Source organism: Clupea harengus, chromosome 22, assembly GCF_900700415.2.
Source record: "Clupea harengus chromosome 22, Ch_v2.0.2, whole genome shotgun sequence".
NCBI classification, from domain to species: domain Eukaryota; kingdom Metazoa; phylum Chordata; class Actinopteri; order Clupeiformes; family Clupeidae; genus Clupea; species Clupea harengus.
In genome coordinates, this window is record NC_045173.1 from 5,163,324 (window position 1) to 5,187,105 (window position 23,782).

A 23,782-nucleotide genomic window follows, 5' to 3' on the forward strand; every position below is an offset into this window, starting at 1 on the left:
CACACACACACACACACACACACACACACACACACACACACACACACACACACACACACAGGTACCGAACGATGTTAATACAAACAACAAAATTCCTGGAATGTATCTAAAATGTCACATGAACCATATAGTACACTAAAATCTAGAGCTTGTTCACTTAGTAGGAATTGGGAACTTATCCACCCGCAGCAGTGAACCAGACATTTTGTCACAAAGAACCCGAAACTCATAAAGAGGGAACCTGCTCTTTTCTTTATTTACATATACTTTTTCATACATATTTTGTTTTTGCAAGTTGTACACACTGTATTACACTACACACAGGATTCAAAAGAGAGGGAACTTTTCAGCTGCCATCCACTCCAGTCAGGTCCTCTGGTCTACCTGCTGATGTTTGTGTTGTTCAACCTTACCGCGTCCCATACACCTGACAATAATCTCATCTCTAGTATTTCTCTCTCTTAAATATGAGGGAAAAAGGAAATATAAACACTGAGCTGGACAACTTGCTATAACACGATCATGATGGTGGATACCACATAATTGCTTCTCTGTGATCGAAAAACACCACAAATAACTGTCTTGATAGCTAGTCACTTCCTGCGAAAATCCATTGGGAAAGTTATACTGATTTTGACAAGGAAAAAAATGATAAAATAAAAACTTCCAGGAGAGTGTTCAAGGCTCCATTCCCCCTTAAAAAAAAAATAAAGACGGCAAAATTACCAGCGGTATAACGCCAAAAACACACCCCACTTGGTGGGAGGATGTATGAAATGTATGAAAGTGTGGCCACCAGAAGCCTCTGAGTCTCTATGGGGTTTGGAGAGAAACCCCTAGTATTTCATGCCTGGGACAAACTCCTTCGCCTCAGGGTTCAAGCTGCTCTTCCGCTGTTTAATGAGAGAGAGAGGAGGTGGAGATAACAAGAAAAGAACAGAGTCATCAATCATGTCTCCCAGAAGCAAGTATGCTATTCTTTAAATTAAGATACAGATTTCTGATTCTTTCACTTACTGCAATGTCATCTGCATTCCGGTCATTGACTGACATGCCATTAAGTTGCTGCTGCAGCTGCCCAATCCCTGACGGAAGATCCCGGGCTGGGATGAACCAATCCTGATCCTCCTCTTCTAGCATCTCCTGGAAGCAGCGCTCAATGAACTCCTGCTCCAGTAGCTCCTCCTCCACCTGGAAGACATTGAATGGCAAGAGAGTGGCGGTCAACAGTAAAAAGAGGTGCAGTCAATATGAGACTGAACATAACCACGGCCTTGACACTCACAAGGCCCACACAAATGCATAGACACGAATTAAACCTAAAGCAAAATAACTGTGATACTAAATGACAATCAATGTTTTCGGGACTTTGCAACCAAGTTGAATTGCTTAGGCTACCTCGTCAATGCTAAAATAGTTCCTATGGAAATACCTAAAACAAATGCCCCTGGTTCTCATATCAGTTTTGGCTGGGATGCTATAAATTCAGGAGGAGCTTGGGGGGTGGGGGACAAAATAAAAAACTTTTGCGTATAATTCCTCCTAACTCCTAAAACCATAATCATACTGAAAACCAACAAGCCCTACCAGCCCCCTTCAAATTAAGTTGTCCTGCGTAGTCTTGTTATTAGGTATTGCTGGGTATTCAAGCAACCCAATTGGAAAGGTACATCGGAGAGCATTTAAAAAAAACGCATGCAGCTTTTTACAGTCACTGGTATGAGCCTTCAAACCCACCTGACGATTATAATCCTCCTCATTCTCCATCCACATGTACTCAGCAAAGGGGTTGGCCTCGCCTTCCTTGTGGCCATTGACTACCCCTTCATCCTTCCCAGGAGCGATGCCTCCGCCCGGTGTCTTGGCCATCTCAGGACAATTCCTATCAGTAGGCTCTGTTGAACAGTTGTAAGGATAAAAGGCACATTTAAACACTTCAAATTACAAGATGTACATTCCATGGCCAGTCATGAGTATATTTTCCTAGTTTGCCGTGTGTGCTAGTGTGATATATACTGTAGTCCAAACACTTCCCTAGTTGTAACTTCTCCCCAGATAAAAGTGTGAGGACGGCGAGGAAGAACGTTGCCTTTTTGAACTTCGATTCGATCCAACTGAGGATTCTGTTTATGACTAGTAAGTGTGATTTGTTAACTCACAAATATTGTGGTGATGAGTTTTGATAGCGGCTGATGCTACGCTGTTGATTAGCCCATGTATAGGTTGAGATAGGTAGATTATCTCAGCTCTGCAACTCATGGGATTGGTACACAGGCTAAAGTAGACAAAGGTTTTTTTTTTATTCCTTCCAAAGTGTCTAAAAGAATCTGTCAGTAGCATAGCACAATGCAGCCAGCTGTATCAGACACAGTAACTAATTTTCTACGTGCAAATTCAGTTCAGTTGTCATTTATGCCTTTTTGGCTATAAAAAATGATCATAAAAATGCGTGCCTTGCTTATTATCCTGGAGATATTCTGGTATTTTAAGCTTCATCAACATTTCTGTTGGTGTAGTAAATATCAGTAGGCTCTCTGTATGATACAGTAAATACTGTCTCATTAACATCAGCAGTGACCTTTTCAAACTACTTATTTTTTCTTTTATAGAGAATGAGGTGTATGATGTAAAAATCCTTAAATAGGCTACATAGTTCAATAGCTTATCAACTCTGCATAAAAATGTCAAGCCATGTCAGACTACTTCAAAGGTGCCTGATACGGAGATACCTGAAGGCGTTGATACTCTTTATATATAGGTTACTATGGCCGTCACTTCTTTGGAAAGCACCAGGTAGGTCAGGTGCCGTCAGCCTATGTGTGCCAGAATATCAATAGGTCATTGGTGTTAGATAATCGCTGCCCTGCGCCTTCTTAGATTATATTTATTGCTCATCCAACAGGTGGTAGGAGAGGCAAACCTTTCTTTAATAGGTCGAAATGTTAGCATCCACATAACTGTATAAGTTAGAGAATGCAAAGGGCTCACTACAGCTGCAGCGCAATCACATTAGCTTTTTCTTGTGGAAATGCATCTCTAGTTCAATCTGCAACAACACAGAATAATTTAAAGTTTAAGGACAACCTAAGCTTTGTTGATTCAATACTATGTTAATTTAATAAATGTTAATATGACAATCGATATGGAATACAAGTAACATTAAATATACAAGTCTCGCGTTAATGTTTCCGATGTATTCCTTAGTTGACACTACTTGTTAGCGCCATCAGAGATATTGGTGCTCCTATCTGAACTGATTCAACATGGGCTATTCACTTGAGAGCACAGCATGAAAGGCTTTTTACGGTGCCCAAGTAATCATGTCGCAGACAAGTGACGTTAGCGACATGGCTTAACCAGTCATATGGGACAAAATCAAGGAAAGAAATATTTCAAGCAACTTCGACAAATTAACTAGCTAGCTGCCAATTTCGATTTTCGGCCAATTCGTTTTTAGAAGAAGATATTTTGTCGAGTATTTCAGCTACAGTTAACTATGTAGGCAGCTGAAGCCACGTGAGCTAGTATCAATGCTCTTGCTAGTCAAACACGATATACGTTAGCTAGCTAGAAAAGCTAGGCTCACGCTAGCTAGCTAATCAACTCGAGGTAATAAAAACTAATGCATACATTTTAAGGAACGACAATGGGTAGTATTAATACTGCATCTACTGATCACCTTACGACGTCGGCGTCACTGATCTATAAATGTTTCTGTCGACAATCGACCATTGACCAGAAAAGAAAACGGACAAAGCCGATGCTTTAGCCACAACTAGCAACCGTTTGATGCTAGGAATCAGCATTGCTTGCTAGCTAGCAAACTTACGCAAAAACTAGCTATATACACCATAGATAGCTACGTTAATGCATACAAGAATACAATGACACACTAGTTCGCCATCCTACCTGGCATTTTTCTTAAATTACTTCAAATTTAGTAGGTTGCCACAGATGGTCTCCACACCGTGAAGTGTCACAAGCTGATGTTTTGTTTCTGACTGGTTTGCACGCACGCACGCACAACTAACGTTATTTAGAGACGGGCATGTGCCAGTTAGTTTACACATACAAAAGCGCGATCGCCCCCTAGCTGCTGACCTCCCTTTGGGTCCTTAAAGCTTTTAGGCTCGGTGTGATTGTCCTGATGTATGAAGCGCCGAATCGGACAAAAGCCGAGCACAAATTGCGAGAGGAAACGGAGATGCACACGCAAGAAAGAACGAGTGTGCAAGAGAGACCCAGTTACTGCGCGAGAAAGATTGGATTGTTGGCTACTGCGCGAGAGCAAACGAGTTACTGCGCAAGAGAGGGACTCTTTAAGAAGGTGGTAAACACAATAAAAACATTGCAGATTATTTGATCGGTGAAATCACATATATGTGGATAGTCATAAAATACAAAAATATCTACACCATAATCTTTAATACAAACCAGAAAATAATTGTAGGCTACTAATTGATACCACATCGGAACACTTCTCTAGAACCAACAGAAACCTAACAAATACCCAAAGTACATTCATGAAGTTATTCTTCACTCTTCTTCATAAACAGCCTCCAAATTTCTACGCTCCATCTAATTAGCCCTAGATGAAAAGACGAAGACCAAACATGTAAATGAAAATGTACAGTCATGTAAAAATGACAGTCAGTAGTTTCCTCTATAATATTTTATTTTAACATCATATCAATCACTACAAAAAGCTTAAGAACACATGCCAATCATAGAAATAAACCTTTTCAGCAATTGATTAGTTGTAAAAAAACACTGATGAAGCTATCTTGACTTTTAAACTAATACTATACGAACAATGTTTTAAACCTGTTTGGATGAAACGCAATTCGTCTAGACCTAAAACTATTTTGCCTTGCATGGTCTGTTCTGTAAAATAGGTTTAGCAATAGCTTAATAAGCATTACCACACTCAGAAAGGTACAATCAGCATTTTTCTGTGTGATTTTTACTTTAAAAATCGTAGCTGAAAAGCCATTTGCAATCCATACTGGAAAAATGTATGGTAACGCTCCACACATATACAGCACAGCAACAGAGGGTTCCTATGAACCCAGAAAGAAATGTGCAAAAATCTAAAACATCAGGGGAAATATGATTCATACTGGTTGAAAGTTTCATTAGAACTATGAGCATATAGGCGAAAACAGGCTGAACATGATATCTTTAAAAGAACATAAACATAAAGGTTAAAAGAACATTTATCTGTACTCAGAATTTGACGGGGACACCACTAGGGTTTATTGGTAGAGATCCTATCTATGCAAGATAGCTTTCCAGCCCTGCGCAGATAAAGAAGGGGGTGAATCAATGCAGTGATCACATGAAGAAGAAACCAGAGGGACCACAGGAATGAAACAAATGTACGAGGGTATATATGTACGACAACAAGCATTCCTAGCCCAGGGGAATAGGTTATCATGAGATATAACACATTTATCAGAATGATATACAGTGCCTTCTTCTTCGCTATGTTCTCTCCTCCCTCTCGCTGTCCTTCCACTATCCTATGTTTTTTGAGAGTCATGAATACTTTCAAGCAACAAAATGACATGACAAATAACAAGAATAATAACTGGAAAGAACACACTTCGTACAGTGCTTCCCCAATCACTATATTCACTGTACAAGATATGAGTGTCAGCAACCACATCACAGATGCCACTGTTAGCCTGTATCTAAGTGGTCTGAACCTCAGAAAGAGGACTGGGTGAACCACAGCCAAGTAACGCTCCACACATATACAGAACAGAAACAGAGGACGCCCAGTTCCTATGAACCCAAGAAGAAATGTGAAAAAATCAAAAACACCAGGGGAAATATGATTCATACTGGTTGGAGGTTTCATTAGAACTAAGAACATAGGCGAAAACAGGCTGTAGATGATATCATTTAAAGAAACACTGAGATAAAAGATGTCTACGGCAACTCCACTTCCTGCTCCATTTAAAATTAGCCACACAACATAACAATTGACTGGTAAGCTCAAAAGGAAGTTGATGGCATGGGCAGTATTAACAATATAAAGTGTTGCCATCATGTCAGTTTCATTTGTTGCAAATGATGTGTTCATCTCCCCTCTCAACTGTTCTGGTGTCAGTTGGCAGAGTATCTCTATAAGTAAATCAGAATTGACATAACAAATTAGACATTGTGTGAAAATAACAATCTGTACACATCTTCCATGCGATACCACCTTATATTTTTCTGTCAAAAAGATAAATATTGCTCTAATAATTTTTTTCTTTTATCTTAATAGTTTGACTAAAAAAAAACTATTCCTTGATCCGGATTCACACCAGAATTGAACAGGATCTTCATCATGCTTATTTTCATGCTCCACCCCTCTACCAAGTTTCATGAAAACTGGCCTGTTGGTTAATTTGATGATGATATATTGATTTATTAGTCCTTTCGGAAATTCATTGTATGCCAAACTGCAATCATCAGACTTTTGCATAATCTTGCTGACAGATAGAAAAACAAATCAACAAACCAACAATCAGCAATGAAAACATAACCTCCTTAGCAGAGGTAATAATCAGAGACGTTAAAAAGGTTCCCCTGTGCTCAGCAGTGCTGCTGTAAGTCACCTGTCCTGGAAGAAATGTACTTTAGACAGTGAGATGGTTCACAGCCCTGTAACAGCAACAGGTAGCCTACCTCTACAGGTAACAGGTACCACCTGCGCGAAACATTTAGACTATTTTTTAACCTTTCCAAACTGTTATTTGGAGAGGGAGAAATATGACAAGCTACATTAGGTTATCTTAGGTTAAGTGAAGATATCTTAGGTTATCTTGTTTTCTAAACACGACATGATTCTAAGTCAATAATAATGTTAGATATTCTTCTATCTAAGACCTTACAGAAGACACTTAGCATTTTAACATTTGTATTGACATTTTAGTAAAGTATCAGCAGCAGCAACAATAACAAAATCAATTTCTCTCAGACACATTGCACACTTTCAATTTCAAGGATGAATACCAAGCATGCAGTGACAGGTTATTACTGCATACGCAAACGAACAGCATGGTATCACTCACTGAGTTATACAACAGATGGAATACATTTCCAAATTTGCACAGTATATTTGTCCATTGTTGGTTAAAAATAAATTTAGATCTACAAAATCTTTCCAAAATTAGTTTGGAAACAAGTCCCTCTCTGTCTCTCTTATATTCTCCATTTTTCATCTATGAACACCTGCATTCAAGTAACCGGTGTCTTCATCTCAAATGTCAGTGCTTGGCATGTATGCAAAAGGGAGACGATGATTTTCCCTCCATGACTGATGTGTTTTCCATCACCAGTGCTGACAGCTGTTTAGCTGTGGGATACTACACCTACAACAACACAAACACAAGAGATTTGCATTGGATTTTGCATTGGATTTTAAACACTTTTAAAGCAAAAAGGAAATGAATGAAAACCGTCAAATGGGATCTGGTTGATAGATGATGCTGAGAAGACCTCTGGTTATCCAAGTGACATATTCAAACACAGACCCTTTAATTTAGCAAAGAGACAGAGCACTCACACAGTACTTAGCAATAATGAACATTTATGACATGAACAAAAAAACTGTTTGGGTGAATGCATGATGCCATAGTCAATTTCCTGTGTATTGGTTTGTTGTAAATCCCATCGTTATGCTGCCATAGACGTAGGCTGCCACGGACCTCTCATGTGCCATGGCTTACAACTTATCCTTCCTCCTTTCTCTGCCATCACTCTAAAGTGTGGCTACTGTTCTCCACCATTATAACATATATTTACATTTTATTTACGAATATTAGACAATCTATTAGATACCTAATTATGATGGCCACTGCAGCACAGTGCGATCATATAGTGTTTATCAAAAAGAAAACATATTTTTTCACAGATTTTTGGTCAACGATATCATATACTTAGACTTTATCAATCCACATGAAACTTGGCATGCTTGTAGCTCCTCATGCTGATTCGGAGGTTTGTGTCCCTAGGTGGGTGTGTCCCTTTGTGCTAGCGCCCCCTGAAGTGGGCTAGGCTCAAAGCACTTTTTGGGCGACAGCCTATCAACCGTTTCACCAACAATTATGAAATGTTTATTGCAATTTTACGGCAAGTAAAGAGCACGACCCTAGCTCATTACGACTAATTTGTGCAGTAGAACCACCAAGTGAATAAGGTTCAATGCAACATCTAGTGCTTCATTAGCCACTATCTTGTGACATAAAGGTTCAAACTACACAACATTTGACACACTGCATCACTACCCTATTCCTTGGACACACACCATTTAATTTAATTTTGTCCAAGGGAGCGCTGCAACTGACGAATTTCAGTTTCACCAAATATTACAAACTTTTTATGGCAAGTGGGCCTCTTGGAGGCGCATTAACCTAGTTCATTAGAATTCATTTGTGGAGTGTTGCCACCTAGTTTTTTGAAACTTTTGAAATCTTTGAAATTTTGAAATTTGGTATGCTCATACCAACATGGCTACGTTTGCTCACATCTCTTTAAGTTCCATTTGGCTCACTCTACAAAATGGTCACCAACAGCCAATAAAAAATCAGCAGTCAATACATGCCTTAGATGTAAAGATTTAAACTTAATGAAAACTACCTGGACCCCGATGATCGCTGCTTGTGGCTGTATTTAAACGTATTATTATGAGAGTGTATACCCCGGTCCTGTTATAAATGTCGATACTCTACTCTATGTTAATGACACTTTATAAATAAAATTGAATTGAATTAAATAACATTGTGAATACTTTACTTGTACACTTGAGGGCACTAGCTGGAAATCACTGGGATCACAGGTAGGGTGTCACACAGGGTGTAGAAGGAGATTTCAATATGCTTGATTTGTATTGTTCATCATATTTAATTGATAGTGCCTTTTACCCTTTGTGTGCATGTTCATTTATTTACTTATTATCTGTTTTTAATATGTGATGGGAAATTAATCACTGTAGTATTAAGCACGTGCAATAGAGGATTTCACTCTGGTAAACAACTGATATTTGATTTAAACAAAAACTTTTTTATTGTATTGGTTTGGTTTCCACAACACACTTGTAGAAGTGCAATTAATGCAATATCATGACATGCATTGTTCTGAAGTCCATACACATTCTACTGGAAACATTATTGAATAGTTTGTGTTATTCTTCCTGTTGGTTTGCATGTAGAAGAGAGCCTCAAGGTCTGTTGGAACATTTTGTGTTCAAAATGATTTGATTGTTGACCTGGTGTACTTATCACAGACAAAAGATTAGAATCTGTTAGGGACTTCTCCATACAGACACAAGCAAGCAAACTGAACAGAACGTCACCAGAAAGTATAGATACAAAAAATATACAAATGATTGACACAAATGCAAAATAATCAATTAAAGTAATTACAAACATTTATCCATATATTATTAAAGAGAATGAATGATGGTCAAAATAGGGAACGATCAGTAACAAAGTTAAAAAAAATAGCTAGGTAGTAGTTAATCCACTGGGCGTAACACACTGGGCAGTGAACAAATAGAAAAATTCTGATCTGTTCACTTGCAGAGGACATAGTTTCACATAATCCACATCTAATTGGAGTTGGAATAGTTTGTGACCAGGGTGTGAAAAATCACTGCAGACCCCTCACACCCTGGTCACAAACTATTCCAACTCCTCCCCTCTGGTAGGCGCTACAGATCTCTGTTTGCCAAAACCTCCAGACACAAAAACAGTTTCTTCCCCCTCGCCGTCTCACTACTGAGCAGCTAACCCACTGTGGCACCGTGAAATAACCCTGGAACACTATAATAACCACTGTACAATTACTCCCGCAAACATATTTATTTATTTATCTCACCCTTCATACTCATACCGTCAAATATTTGTCCCTGCACTTCTTGGACTCTCCACTTCTTTGCACTATTGTTGTGATAAAATTCAGAGCTCCTGTAGGCATTCCTCCTTGTATATACTTTTTTAGACTTCTTAGACCGTTGCACTGTTTGTATTGTATTGTTTTGTGTTGTGATTTATATTCTGTGTAAGCACACTGAGAGCCACTTTACCAAGTCAAATTCCTTGTTTGTGCAAACTTACTTGGCCAATAAAATCTGATTCTGATTCTGATCTAATGCTGTAAAAGTTCACTTTGTGGACAGGATAGTATTGAGGCTGACAAAAGTGCCTAATGGTTTTACTTGAGATTGAGTTAAATTAAATTACTTTTCCAGATTTACAATAAATGTCTTTGCTCTTCCATTTTAGCTCAATTCACGAGACTCAATGTGATCATTTCTTCCTTTTGCACATGGCAGTTTCCTCATTTTGTGTAAGTACAAGAGAGGCTGTATAAATCCACACAGAGCAAATATAAATGTGTTAATGATATCCACTACGCAAATCCAGTCGTCTTGAGAAAAACTGCCACAGAGACCCATAACAGTTACAAAGATGTGGTCACAAAAAGTGATAGCCAGAATGACAGTGATGGTTTTGAAAGCACTTTTCTTCATGCCGTTCATTCTGTCCCTCTGTCCTTCTCCAGGGCTGGGACGCTTCAGAGCCCATAGAACAGACAGACTACAGAATACATCAAAGGACATCAAAATGACAAAAAGAATAGCAAACTGAAATATGAGGGAGCCAGGTGTAGAAATCCCTGCTGCCAAAGTAAATCCCACTGTAACCATCCCAACCATGGCAGTGCAGGCTTTCTTGTTTCTCGGGGTCTTGTACTTCAGGTAGACTAAAGGATGCACCACTGCCAAATAACGCTCCATGCAGATGAGACTTTGGAAGAGTGGACGGGCAGAAAAAATGAAGGCGTAGGAGGGCAGCACCACATAAAGAAGGCAATGGTTACTCGTAACCAGATAAGCACTATTCCCAACAACGATAGTTAAAGAAAAGGACAGCTCACATAGGGCCAGGTTTAAAGCGTAGAACTTGGAAATGATTGCATGTTGTGTCACGATCAGCCAGATGAAATACATTTGAAGGGGAGAGCCCAGTAAGAAATACATGCTCTCGCCTACAAGGTAGAATCTCAGATGATCTACTTTCGCACAGCGGTACAACTTTTCAATATCTGATTCTGGGGAGCTCATGTTGAGGAAGCACATCTTCTCTGCAGTACCAGGGCAGCACCTGTGAAAAGAAGGCAAAGTATAAAAGATGAAGCCATCTGCCTTAACATGCAAGGCCCCATCATACATGAATAAAACATCCGAATGTTGTTTAGGGTATGCATACAACATGCATGCTCTCTACGTTTAAAGATAACTGTCTAAGAGCCTGTAGTAGTATCTCTTGATCCATGAACACATTAAGTAGACCTACAGCAGAGCTTTGTGTACAAAAGTATTTATAAAATACCACCACACAGTATGCCGTCAGATCACTCATGTTAAATTGTTTTTGACAAATTTAATTTAGCTTTTATTAGATGCCCTTCATAGAAGCTTTCATTGTGTACTTTTTTGAGATTTAACAACTGAAAGTGTTTTGCCATGTTTACTGCTTTCTGTTCTGTGTGAAACACATAATATTTGTTATGAATAATCAAATTAAATTAATCAGCAATAACACCTTTCATGGTGTACAAACATTCCTCTATTATAGCATCAAACTAAAACCTGATCTACTGTAAATATGTTTAGACAACAATATGTTGTGCATAATAAATCATGCCGTACGTACCCTCTTCAGATTCACTTTGTGATCGCCTTGTGAAAGGTTTCATGTGGAGTGATGCACTTGGTCATAGTCTCGGCTTTATAACTCACTGCACTGTGAGTGTATGCGACTACGAAGTAGGTCATCAGTTTGACTGTCCTAATATAAATTTGAAATTCAAATCAAGGACAGAAAATGTATTTTGCAAGCATTGAGGGAGGCTGGGTTGACCATATCCTTCTGACCTAAACACCTGTCTTTGCTGAGTGCTGCTCAGTGGTTATCTTAGTGGTTTATTTAGAGGACAAATGTTGTATGTGTCATTTTTAGAAACAATGTGAGACTATTATGTCACATAATATACTGCTGCTACACAAATAATTAGCACAGTGAAAGAGTTACAAATCAGGATTAAAGATCAAAATTAATAATGACTGACAATAATCATCTTCATGTGTATTTGTTGCTTCTTACTTAGGTTAGAATGTAAGGGTCTCTGGTTAAGTGTCCTAGAGAGGTGTGAGGCCACAGGTGTCTTTTCACCACCCTGCAGTGTGGCAGCATGCAAATTATCAGGTCCTACAGGGCATTCCCGGCACACAGTGCTACTTAAGGCCTTTATATGCTACTCCGACTCCTTTACGGACGGACGGATTCGATGGACTCTTTTTCATTCATGGTTCTGCGAAGGCTGTGGGTGCTGAAAACAATTCACCACCAGAACAGTAGGTGGAGCAATGTTTTTTTGTCAAAGGCGACCTTAGATAGGCCTACCCCATGACGTCTTTATGTGTGGAAGTCGTTGATTGTTTATTTACCTCCTCCCGTAACTGTAAGGGGTGCAGCAGGTTCGGTTGCACCTGGGCCCATGGGTCTTAGAGGCACGTAGCATTACATTACAGAGATTGTCTAATGCTATATGTGCACTTGAAAAGGCAAACTTATCTCCATCATGGTAGGTATTATTTGTGGGAAAAATAGTAGCAATCAATAACAAAATGATATGCTTATCTTACATACACTATAGAAACTATTAAAAAACGATTCAATGAAATGAATAAGTTCTTATTTTCTTTGGTATTTTTGTCATATTCAGATTTACAATGATGATTGCTGGGTAATATGTATGATGTTGTCTAATGTCAAGTCTATATTTGATCATGTGACGATACGATACGATATAGCTAGTTTAGGCGCAACATCTGAACGTCAAGACCGACAAGCTGACTGAACACAGCCAGAGGCACAGAACACCTGCAAGCCGAAACGATGCCTTTCAAACATAAAAGTGGTGATGCATGATTTGCTTTTTCAATGGACAGGATAGCCAGACCATTCAGCCTCTCCTGCTCCTCAGGTAGGTCCTAATGAGTTTCAATTTGGAAAAGGGTCGCTCGGCTGTTGCCACTGTCAGAAACAATAGCAGGGCAGTGCACACGGAGTGATAATCCATAATCAGCATCTTGGCAAATTGAGAGACTGCGGACTGCTGAGCAATCTCTGCTCTAAAGCAGGCCCTGAATGATAGGAGTTGTGCACCAAACGTTATTCCTATGTCCCTGTTGTAGTGGTCAGACAGACGTTTAGTTCATCATTCATTGCCTGCGGGTCGGGTTCGGCCAAACATTTAGAAATTATACTCGGGCTCAGGTCGGGCTGGAACACATCAGCGCGATAATGCATTGAACATTCCATATTTAAAATATCTTAATAAGTAGTGAAGTCAACGTGTCTGCTTAACATGATGCAGAAGTTCGTTTTTTAGAATAAAATAAATCACATTTAGGATAACAGCCTTCTTCCTGTGACGGGAATTTGTTTGTGTCCTAGCTGTGACAACGCGATTACAGGCGGCAAACTGGCATCATGAAGGAAGTTAAAAAGAAACTGTCATCTGGAGAGTTTAAAACGATACTTAACGAGGGGAAATTTACTGTATGGAGATATTTCTGTCGGATGGCATCATAGTCGATGCGTATTCTAATAAGGCTGTTGGATATGTCCAATGAAAGAAGTGTAAAGTTTTAATGAAATATGATTGATGCCATCCTCTTTCTCCACAACAACATGGATTAACCCTCGATGGTTGGACTATGTAGATAGTTTTATAACGAACGTTGCCGTGCACTTAAAGTTTTCAAGAAAAAAGACTTGTTTGTTGTGCCTCTTCTGGTGTAGCATATAACGTGAGTTTTATTTAGGCGTAGCAGATGCGTGGCGTGTGTAGTGTGGATTTCATTCCGTTCTTGCAATGTGAATAATTTAATTTCAATATGCTTATCTCCCTCTTGTGCGCACTTGTTTGTGTGCAGGAGTGCATTTATCTGTTGATGCTCAAGTTTAATAAATGCAAGCTAAAAAAAGTACGTAAATGTGTCAGTAGTATGAACAGTTGAAACACTGGCTCCGTGGGGCTCGGGTCGGGTTCTGACAAAATATTTGAATGGCTGTCGGGCTCGTGCCGGGGTCGGGCACTTCTCTGTCGGACAGAAAAATCCGGGCTCGGTCAGAAAAATTCGGCCCGATCCACACTCTATAACAGAATAGGAACAGATAGGGAATAAAACAGGAAATGTGAGATTCCGGAAATAATCACAACCAAGGGGGATCCGAAGGCTATCCGACATTCCGACGGATAGTCAGAAAAATCAGGAGGTGCACGTCGAGCTCTCCGAGGTGCTCGGAGAGGGCATTCTACGTCGGAGAGGGCGTTCCCTGTGTCCGTCTCCGTGAAAACGGAGTAGCATATAAAAGCCTTTAGATGACATCATTGTGACAGGCCATGATGAAAGCTCTCATCATGCTAATCTGGAAGCAGTCCTAACTAGACTAGCTGAATGTGGACTCAGAGCCAAAAAGGATAAATGTGAGTTTTTTAAAGACTCCATTGAGTACTGTGGACACAGAATAGATAGAGAGGGCCTCCACAAATCACAGGACAAAATTGACGCTGTTCTGAAAGCACCTAAGCCCTGTAACGTCACCAAGCTTTGTTCCTTTTGGGGTTTTATAAATTATAATCATAAATTCCTGCCAAATCTAGCGACAGTACTCCATCCATTGAATAACCCTTTTGCAAACGAAGGCAACCTGGAAATGGACTAAACACTGTGACCTGGCATTCAAGACAGCAAAAGAACTGATAACGTCAGAAAAGGTCTTGACTCACTACAACCCAGACTTACCTCTTCGCTTGATGTGTGATGCATCGCCATATGGCATCGGTGCTGTCCTCTTCCACAAAATGCCAGACGGCTCAGAACGTCCTATAGCCTTCGGCTCTACGTCTTTAAGTGCTGCCGAAAAGAATTATGCACAAATTGATAGAGAGGGATTGTGCCTTTTATGTGGTGTGAAGAAATTCAACCAATATTTGTATGGGAAATGCTTCAACTTGATTACAGATCACCAACCCCTAGTGGCCATTTTTAACCCAAGGAAATCCATTCCGGCTATGACTGCAGCACGCTAACAAAGATGGGCATTGTTCTTAGGTGGACATGACTATGTGATAGAGTACAAGGGAATGACACAGCATGGAAATGCTAATGGTCTCTCACGCTTGCCATGTGAACCAGAGGACAATACATCTTCAGATCCAGCCGAGATGTTTCACTTGACCCATATGGAGAACTTACCTGTTACCAGCGCACAGATCAAACACGAGACAAGCAGAGATCCAATTATAACAAAGGTCCTTGAGCACAGTGGGCTTACCTGAATACTTCAGTTGACGTGAGCAGCTATCAGTGTGTCAAGGGTGCATCATGTGGGGCACCAGATTCAAAGTGCCAGCCAAGCTGCTCTCGAGAGTCCTTGAAGCACTTCATGAAGAACACATGGGTGTTGTAAAGAGGAAGAGCCTTGCCAGGAGCTACATACGGTGGCCAGGCATTGATCACCAAATTGAAGATTTAGCCAAGACATGCTCTGGATGTCAGCTGGCACAAAAGCAGCCTCCACTTGCCCCTGTCCACAGCTGGGAGTGGCCAACCGCTCCATGGCAAAGGATCCATGTAGACTATGCAGGGCCTTTCCTGGACCGCATGTTTCTTGTTGTCGTTGATGCGTATTCAAAGTGGTCAGAAGTCTTCATGGTGAAAAATGCCACATCCACAAAACTAACTATCCTGATACTAATCGGCAGGTCATTGAAAACAATGGGCAATACTCAGATGTCACTGCCAGAGAAGACGGCAAAGTTCCTACATGCGTACAGAAACATTGACCATGCTACAACAGGTCAAGCTCCAGCTGTATTGTTTATGGGAAGGTGGCTGAAGTCACGTCTAGATCGGCTGAAACCTGACCTACGCAGAGATGTGAAGCAGAAACAGTCCATCAAAGCTGGACCACGTCATGTCAGAAACTTTGTAATTGGACAACAAGTGTTGGCAAGGGATTACCGACAGTCCAAGCAGAAATGGCAGCGTGGTGAGATCCTGTCCAAGACAGGGCCTATGACATACACTGTTAAGATCGGACATGGGGTCATCTGGTGACGCCGTGCTGATCAATTGCTGGATGCAACCACTCACCATGCGACCAATTAAAAAAAACAGAGGATGACACTCCTGTTCCTGAGGATTCGGATGAATTCATGTTCCCGGATTCAGAGACTCCTCCTGATGATGGTAACAACACACCTGACACACCTGTCAATGCGAATGGCCCAGAGCTTCCTGTTCAGGACCCTGAGCCTCAAGAGAGACGCTATCCTGAAAGAGCTCACTGTCCTCCTCAAAGGCTGGAATTGTATACAAATTTAAAAAATGTAAAGAGCCATGCATTGTCATTGTCTCATGTTAAATGTTTAATGTGTGTGTGTGTGTGTGTGTGTTAGTTTAGTGTTTTAAGTGTTCGACACTAATGTTAAGATTGTGTAACACTCATGTATTAACTAAGGTTTTATTGTAAGTAATGGATATGAGCTGGACATCAATGCTGCAAAGGAGGAAATGTTATGTTAACATAAATATTTATTATGGGAACTACTTTTAGTTAAAGTTATACAATCTACTTTTCTGTTATGTGTATGATACAATTTATGTAGTACTGAGCGGTGCATTGATACACTGAACTAGAGCAGAAAGTTCATGTTTGTAACGTGTCTAAAGAAAATCCAGTAAAGGCATCGTTAACTTTACTCCGGTGTTTATTTAATGTATGTTGTGAAAGTGCAAATACACAACAAAAAGCTTTCCAAAATTAGTTTGGAAACAAATCCCTGTCTGTCTCTTATATTCTCCATTTTTCATCTATGAACACCTGCATTCAAGTAACCGAGGTCTTCATCTCAAATGTCAGTGCTTGGCATGTATGCACAAGGGAGACAGATGAGTTTCCCTCCATGACTGATGTGTTTTCCATCACCAGTGCTGACAGCTGTTTAGCTGTGGGAAATTACACCTACCACAAGACAAACACAAGAGATTCGCATTCGCATAAGGCTTGCATTGGATTTTAAACACTTTTACAGCAGTAATGAAATTAATGAAAACCATCAAATTGGATCTGGTTGAAAGATGATGCTGAGAAGACCTCTGTGGTTATTAAAGTGACATATTCAAACACAGACCCTTTAATTTAGCAAAGAGACAGAGCACTCACACAGTACTTAGCAATAATGAACATTTATTACATAATTTGCTGCAAACCAGTTTGGGTGAATGCATGGTGTCATAGTCAATTTCCTGTGTATTGGTTTGTTGTAAATCCCATCGTTATGCTGCCATAGGCGTAGGCTGCCACGGACCTCTCATGTGCCATGGCTTACAACTTATCCTTCCTCCTTTCTCTGCCATCACTCAAAAGTGTGGCTACTGTTCTCCACCATTATAACTTACATTTACATTTTATTTACGAATATTAGACAATCTATTAGATACCTGATTATGATGGCCACTGCAGCACAGTGCGATCATATAGTGTTTATCAAAAAGAAAACATATTTGTTTTCACAGTTTTTGGTCGACGATATCGTATACTTAGACTTCACTGATCCATATGAAACTTGGCGTGATTGTAGCCCCTCATGGCTGATGAGGAATATAAGGTTTCTGTTCCTAGGTGGGCGTGTCACTTTGGGGTTTGTGCTTTTCAGTAGGCCTACCTTAAAAACTGTGGACTCAAAAATTACGAACTTTTTATGGCAAGTTGGCCTCTTGGAAGCGCATTAACCTCGTTCATTAGAACCACTTCGTGAATAATGTTCGAAACAAAAACCTAGCACTTCACTAGCTAACATCTTGTGATGTAATGGTTCAAACGAAATTTGGTATGCTCCTACCAACATGGCTACGTCTCTTGAAGTTCCATTTGGCTTACTCTACAACCTGGTCACCAACAGCCAATGAAAATTCAGCAGTCAATACATGACTCAGATGTAAAGGTTCAAACTTAATGAAAACTGCTTGGACACCAATGATCGCTGCTTGCGTCTGTATTTTAAGTTATTATTATGAGCGTGTATATCCCGGTTCTGTTATAAATGTCGATACTCTACTGCAGTGTTTTTCAACCACTGTGCCGCGGCCGCGAGAGGCTGTCAGGTGTGCCGTGAAAAAACATAATTTTTTACATACTGTCACTTCATTGGTGAAAAAAAGCCAACTTGTGTGTTTGTGTCGTCGCGCTGTTGGTGGTATGAAGGCTCAATACTCCCCTCTGCCTGTGGGTGGCGGTACGCAGCGTAATTAATAGGCTGATTTGCTGAGGCGACAATTAAAAAAAGTGAGATTAGACCACATTTACACATAGCCGGGTATTTACAGAAACGAATATTTCTGCCCCTCCGTTTTCAAAAATAACGTCGTACACACACACACACGTTTTCAAAAAAGTTTCTGTTTACATGAGCCCGCATAAATACGCCCTTCTATGGAGGGATGCAGTAACTCCGAAAGAGACAGTAGTGATGAGCGCGACATTCGGAAGTTCTCATGCCATTCGTCCGGGAGGACGACTTCTTTCTCGAAGTTTTCCCACCAGACAGCAGTTCGCCCTGGTCGGATCCAAAACCGTCAGTGGCGACGTTGGCAGGCAATGTAGCCTACGTCTTGGGAGTGAAAGCAGTAGAAAGACTGCTGACCTCCGTGCAGTTCTTCTCCTCTGCTCCTCCATATAGAAAAGCAGTTGTGTTTGTAAATACAAACAGGCGTTTGCATTAACGTATAAATGAGCACTACCTTAACAGCATCCATGATCAGTAAGCAAACTAACTGTAAACAATAGGACGCTCACATGATGTGATGCATTTTTAGTCGCATACTGTGACGTTTGAGAACCTAAAACTCCGTTTGACCTAGTTCACACGCAAACACAAAAACGGAGTTTTCAGAAATCTCCACTTTGGCCGGAGTTTTTAGAAATGATCGTTTTCCGTGATAAAACCTCCGTTTTCGTGTAAATGAAAGGCCAAAACGCATGAAAATATATGCGTTTTCCCATCGTGTAAACGGGGTAGATAGGTACACGCATAAAAGTCTAATGGAGAATTTTTTGAAAAGAAAACTAGGTCCTGATCAAGATCCCCCCCACACCTGATCCAGAAGAGCCCAGTACAAGTGGGTGTCAAAAGAAGGCTAAAACGGTGAGCTCAAGACAGTACAGTGATGAGTATCTGTCATTTGGATTTTCCTTCACTGGGATTCCCGCCGCACCGAGTACGTTGTGCGTTGTGTGTGGGGAAAAGCTAGCTAACAGTGCCATGGTCCCTGTCGGTAGGAAAACTGTATGATCAGGGAAAGTGTATTAAAACCGGATGTCGTCACTTTAAGCCGGTCTCTGGTTGGATAAAGCTTTTCAGCAGAAATGGACAAGGACCTTTGATTTATTCTGTAGGAACCATGCCGATGCCTGACTTTTAATATTGTGTGACGTTGTTGAAGTTCAAGTTCAACATTAATAGCGATTGAATTACCCTTGTGTCGTGTAATCGCTAGCGGTAAATAAACGTTAATAACTTGAATGACTGATTAAGGATATATGTTACACATCACAAACACATGTAATCGATGGGTTTTGGGGGAAATGAGGTAATTGGTTAGCTTAAATTGCAGTATCTTAGGCGAGCTAATTGACCTGGCTAGCTATAGCGGAATTAACATTGCTAGCTTTGTGTTTGGTCATATAGCTTCGTAAAAGTTCGGTTAACAAGTCACTTGTGTGTTTAGTTGTATGACTTCGTAAAAGTTCGGTTAACAAGTCAATTGAGCATTAAGCCACCTGACTATAATCGGTCTATTCATATTAGCATGCTAACGTTAGACTTATTAGCAGCGAGGCTAGCTAGCTACTATGTGTTCCAATGGATTGTTGGTCTAAGCGTTAGCTTCAGTTAAGACCTACGTGTACCACATGAACAACTAAACGAGTCAATGTAGACATATAAAAAGTTGTGTAGATAGCTTTATTCACATAAGCCGTATAACTTCACAAAAATAATAATAATTTAAAGAAAACCGATCGTTTGCATGCCAGGCGATCAACACAACTTCTCAACTAAAAAGTAAAGGTCCTTGTCCATTTCTGCTGAAAAGCTTTATCCAACCAGAGACCGGCTTAAAGTGACGACATCCGGTTTTAATACACTTTCCCTGATCATACAGTTTTCCTACCGACAGTCCCTAGCAAGCTTAAACGCCACTTGCAAACTAAACACCCTGCGCTCCAAGACAAGGATCCAAACTATTTTGTTCGTTTGCGTGACAACACTGTGAAACAGGCTACTATGATGACAAAGGTCACAAAGGTGTCCGAGAGAGCCCTGGAAGCTAGCTATTTAGTAGCGGAACTTGTAGCTAAGTCAAAAAAGCCACACACTGTGGGGGAATCATTGATATTACCTGCCTGCAAAGCCATTGTCAATGTCATGCTAGGCCCAGATGCAGTGAAGGAGATTGCTAAAGTTCCCCTCTCAGATAACAGCATAGCGAGACGTATTGATGACATGTCTGCTGACATCGAGAGCATTGTTTTGGAGAAGGTACGCTGCAGCGGGAAATTTGCTTTGCAACTCGATGAGTCGACAGATATAAGTGGCCATGCCCAACTCCTGGCTAACGTGCGCTTTGTGGATGGAGCTAGCACTTAACGATGTTCATATACCATGACAGTTGTTGTTCTAATTGCATGTCTTTTGTTCTACAGGTGTGTGGCGGTAATGCAGCCTGTCCAAAATGATCTGTACCTGGGCATAAAGCCTGTGCCATCTTGGCATTAGGATGATGTTAAGTTTAATAAAATATAACAAATAGAACACGCGTTTCCCTGATTTCTTAGAGTATATTATGCTCATGCTGAAACTATGTTTGGGTTTGATTTTCATATCATTTCCGGTTGTTGGTGTGCCGCGAGATTTTTTCTGTGTCTTAAGTGTGCCTCGACGCAAAAAAGGTTGAAAAACACTGCTCTACTGTATGTTACTGGCGCTATATAAATAAAATTGAATTGAATTTAATAACATTGTGATTACTTTACTTGTACACTTGAGGGCACTAGCTAGAAATCACAGAGATCACATACAGGGTGTAGAGAGAGATTTCAGTATGCTTTAGTTCTATTGTTTGTCTGTAATTTATCAAATTTAATTGTTAGTGCTTTTTGCCTTTTGTGTGCATGTTCATTTATTTACTTATTATCTTTATATATATATATATATATATGATGAGAAATGAATCACTGTAGTATTAATCACCTTCAATGGAGGATTTCACTGTCTGGTGAACAACTGATCAAAACTTTTTTATTGTATTGGTTTGGTTACCACAACAGAAAAAGCATGACATGCATTGTTCTAAAGTCCATACACATTCTACTGGAAACATTATTGAATAGTTTGTGTTATTCTTCCTGTTGGTTTGCATGTAGAAGAGAGCCTCAAGGTCTGTTGGAACATTTTGTGGTCAAAATGATTTGATTGTTGACCTGGTTTACTTATCACAGACAAAAGATTAGTCAAACAAGAAGCAGAATCTGTTAGAGACTTCTCCATACAGACACAAGCAAGCGAACTTGGATATAGTTTCACATCTTTCACATCTCATGCTGTGAAAGTTCACTTTGTGGACAGGATATTATTGAGGCTGACAAAAGTGCCTAATGGTTTTACTTGAGATTGAGTTCAATTAAATTACTTTTCCAGATTTACAATAAATGTCTTTGCTCTTCCATTTTAGCTCAATTCATGAGACTCAATGCGATCATTTCTTCCTTTTGCACATGGCAGTTTCCTCATTTTGTGTAAGTACAAGAGAGGCTGTATAAATCCACACAGAGCAAATATAAATGTGTTAATGATGTCCACTACGCAAATCCAGTCGTCTTTAGAAAAACTGCCACAGAGACCCATGACAGTCACAAATATGTGGTCACAAAAAGTGATAGCCAGAATGACAGTGATGGTTTTGAAAGCACTTTTCTTCATGCCGTTCATTCTGTCCCTCTGTCCTTCACCTTCTCCAGGGCTGGGACGCTTCAGAGCCCATAGAACAGACAGACTACAGAATACATCAAAGGACAGCAAAATGACAAAAAGAATAGCAAACTCAAATATAAGGAAACCAGGTGTAGAAATCCCTGCTGCCAAAGTAAATCCCACTGTAACCATCCCAACCATGGCAGTGCAGGCTTTCTTGTTTCTCAGGGTCTTGTACTTCAGGTAGACTAAAGGATGCACCACTGCCAGATAACGCTCCATGCAGATGAGACTTTGGAAGAGTGGACGGGCAGAAAAAATGAAGGCGTAGGAAGGCAGCACCACATAAAGAAGGCAATGGTTACTCGTAACCAGATAAGCACTATTCCCAACAACGACAGTTAAAGAAAAGGACAGCTCACACAGGGCCAGGTTTAAAGCGTAGAACCTGGAAATGATTGCATGTTGTGTCACGATCAGCCAGATGAAATACATTTGAAGGGGAGAGCCCAGTAAGAAATACATGCTCTCGCCTACAAGGTAGAATCTCACATGATCTACTTTCGCACAGCGGTACAACTTTTCAATATCTGATTCTGGGGAGCTCGTGTTGAGGAAGCACATCTTCTCTGCAGTACCAGGGCAGCACCTGTGAAAAGAAGGCAAAGGATAAAAGATGGAGCCTTAACATGCCAAGCCCCATCATACATGAATACAAAATCCTAACGTTTTCTAGGCTGTAAATGGAAAAGTAACCTTTTACAACATCACATTTGCTGACTTGACCAAACAGGAATATTTCATAGATGTGACCCATGCCAAACAATACAGACATAGCAAATGTGCAATATATTTGACAAATGTAATTTAGCTTTTATTAGATGCCCTTCATAGAAGCTTTCATTGTGTATTTTCTTCAGATCTAATAACTGAGTGTTTTGCCATATTTACTGCTTTCTGTTCTGTGTTTAGTGAAACACCTCATGGTCATATTTGTTATGAATAATCAAATTAAATAGCAATAACACCTTTCATGGTGTACAAACATTCCTCTATTAGAGCATCAAACTAAAACCTGATTTACTGTAAATATGTTTTGACAATATGTTGTGCATAATAAATCATGCCGTACGTACCCTCTTCAGATTCACTTTGTGATCGCCTTGTGAAAGGTTTCATGTGGAGTGATGCACTTGGTCATAGTCTCGGCTGTATAACTCACTGCACTGAGTGTATGCGACTGTTTGTTTGACTGTCCCAATATATTTGAAATTCAAATCAAGGACAGAAAGTAATGTAGTCGCGTCAAACACGTGCGTCAGGTTGTCATGCACACGTTGTCCGATGCGACAGAAAGACAATTGCAGAAAACATTGTTATTATTGGGTGCACTGAAGGAAATTGGGTTGACCACATCCCTCTGACCTAAGCACCTGTCTCTGCTGAGTGCTGCTCCTTACTGCTGATCACAGTGGTTATTTTAGTGGTTTATTTAGGGGACAAATGATGCACATCCTGTGATGTGCATCATTGCAAGAATAAAGCTTGTTTCCTGATTGATCATTCTCTGACTAAGTCTCCACCAATCTTTGGTACCAGAAAAATGACCAACAACAGTGAGGATGAAATAACAGCTGCAAACCAAATGGGCTGTGCATTGACTCACACAGACAAGACA

General features: G+C 40.2%; 1 protein-coding gene across 1 annotated transcript; it reads right to left on the bottom strand.

Moving 5' to 3' along the window:
* Nucleotides 1-231: 231 nt before the first annotated feature.
* paip2b (poly(A) binding protein interacting protein 2B) lies at nt 232-4,038 on the bottom strand. The gene is made up of 4 exons (XM_012831871.3): nt 3,910-4,038; nt 1,738-1,895; nt 1,018-1,191; nt 232-893 (listed from the first exon to the last, which is right to left on the bottom strand). Exons 1-4 carry the CDS (start codon nt 3,914-3,916, stop codon nt 837-839), a joined length of 396 nt encoding a protein of 131 aa, XP_012687325.1. The 5' UTR covers nt 3,917-4,038; the 3' UTR covers nt 232-836.
* Between the last annotated feature and the right edge of the window lie 19,744 nt (nt 4,039-23,782).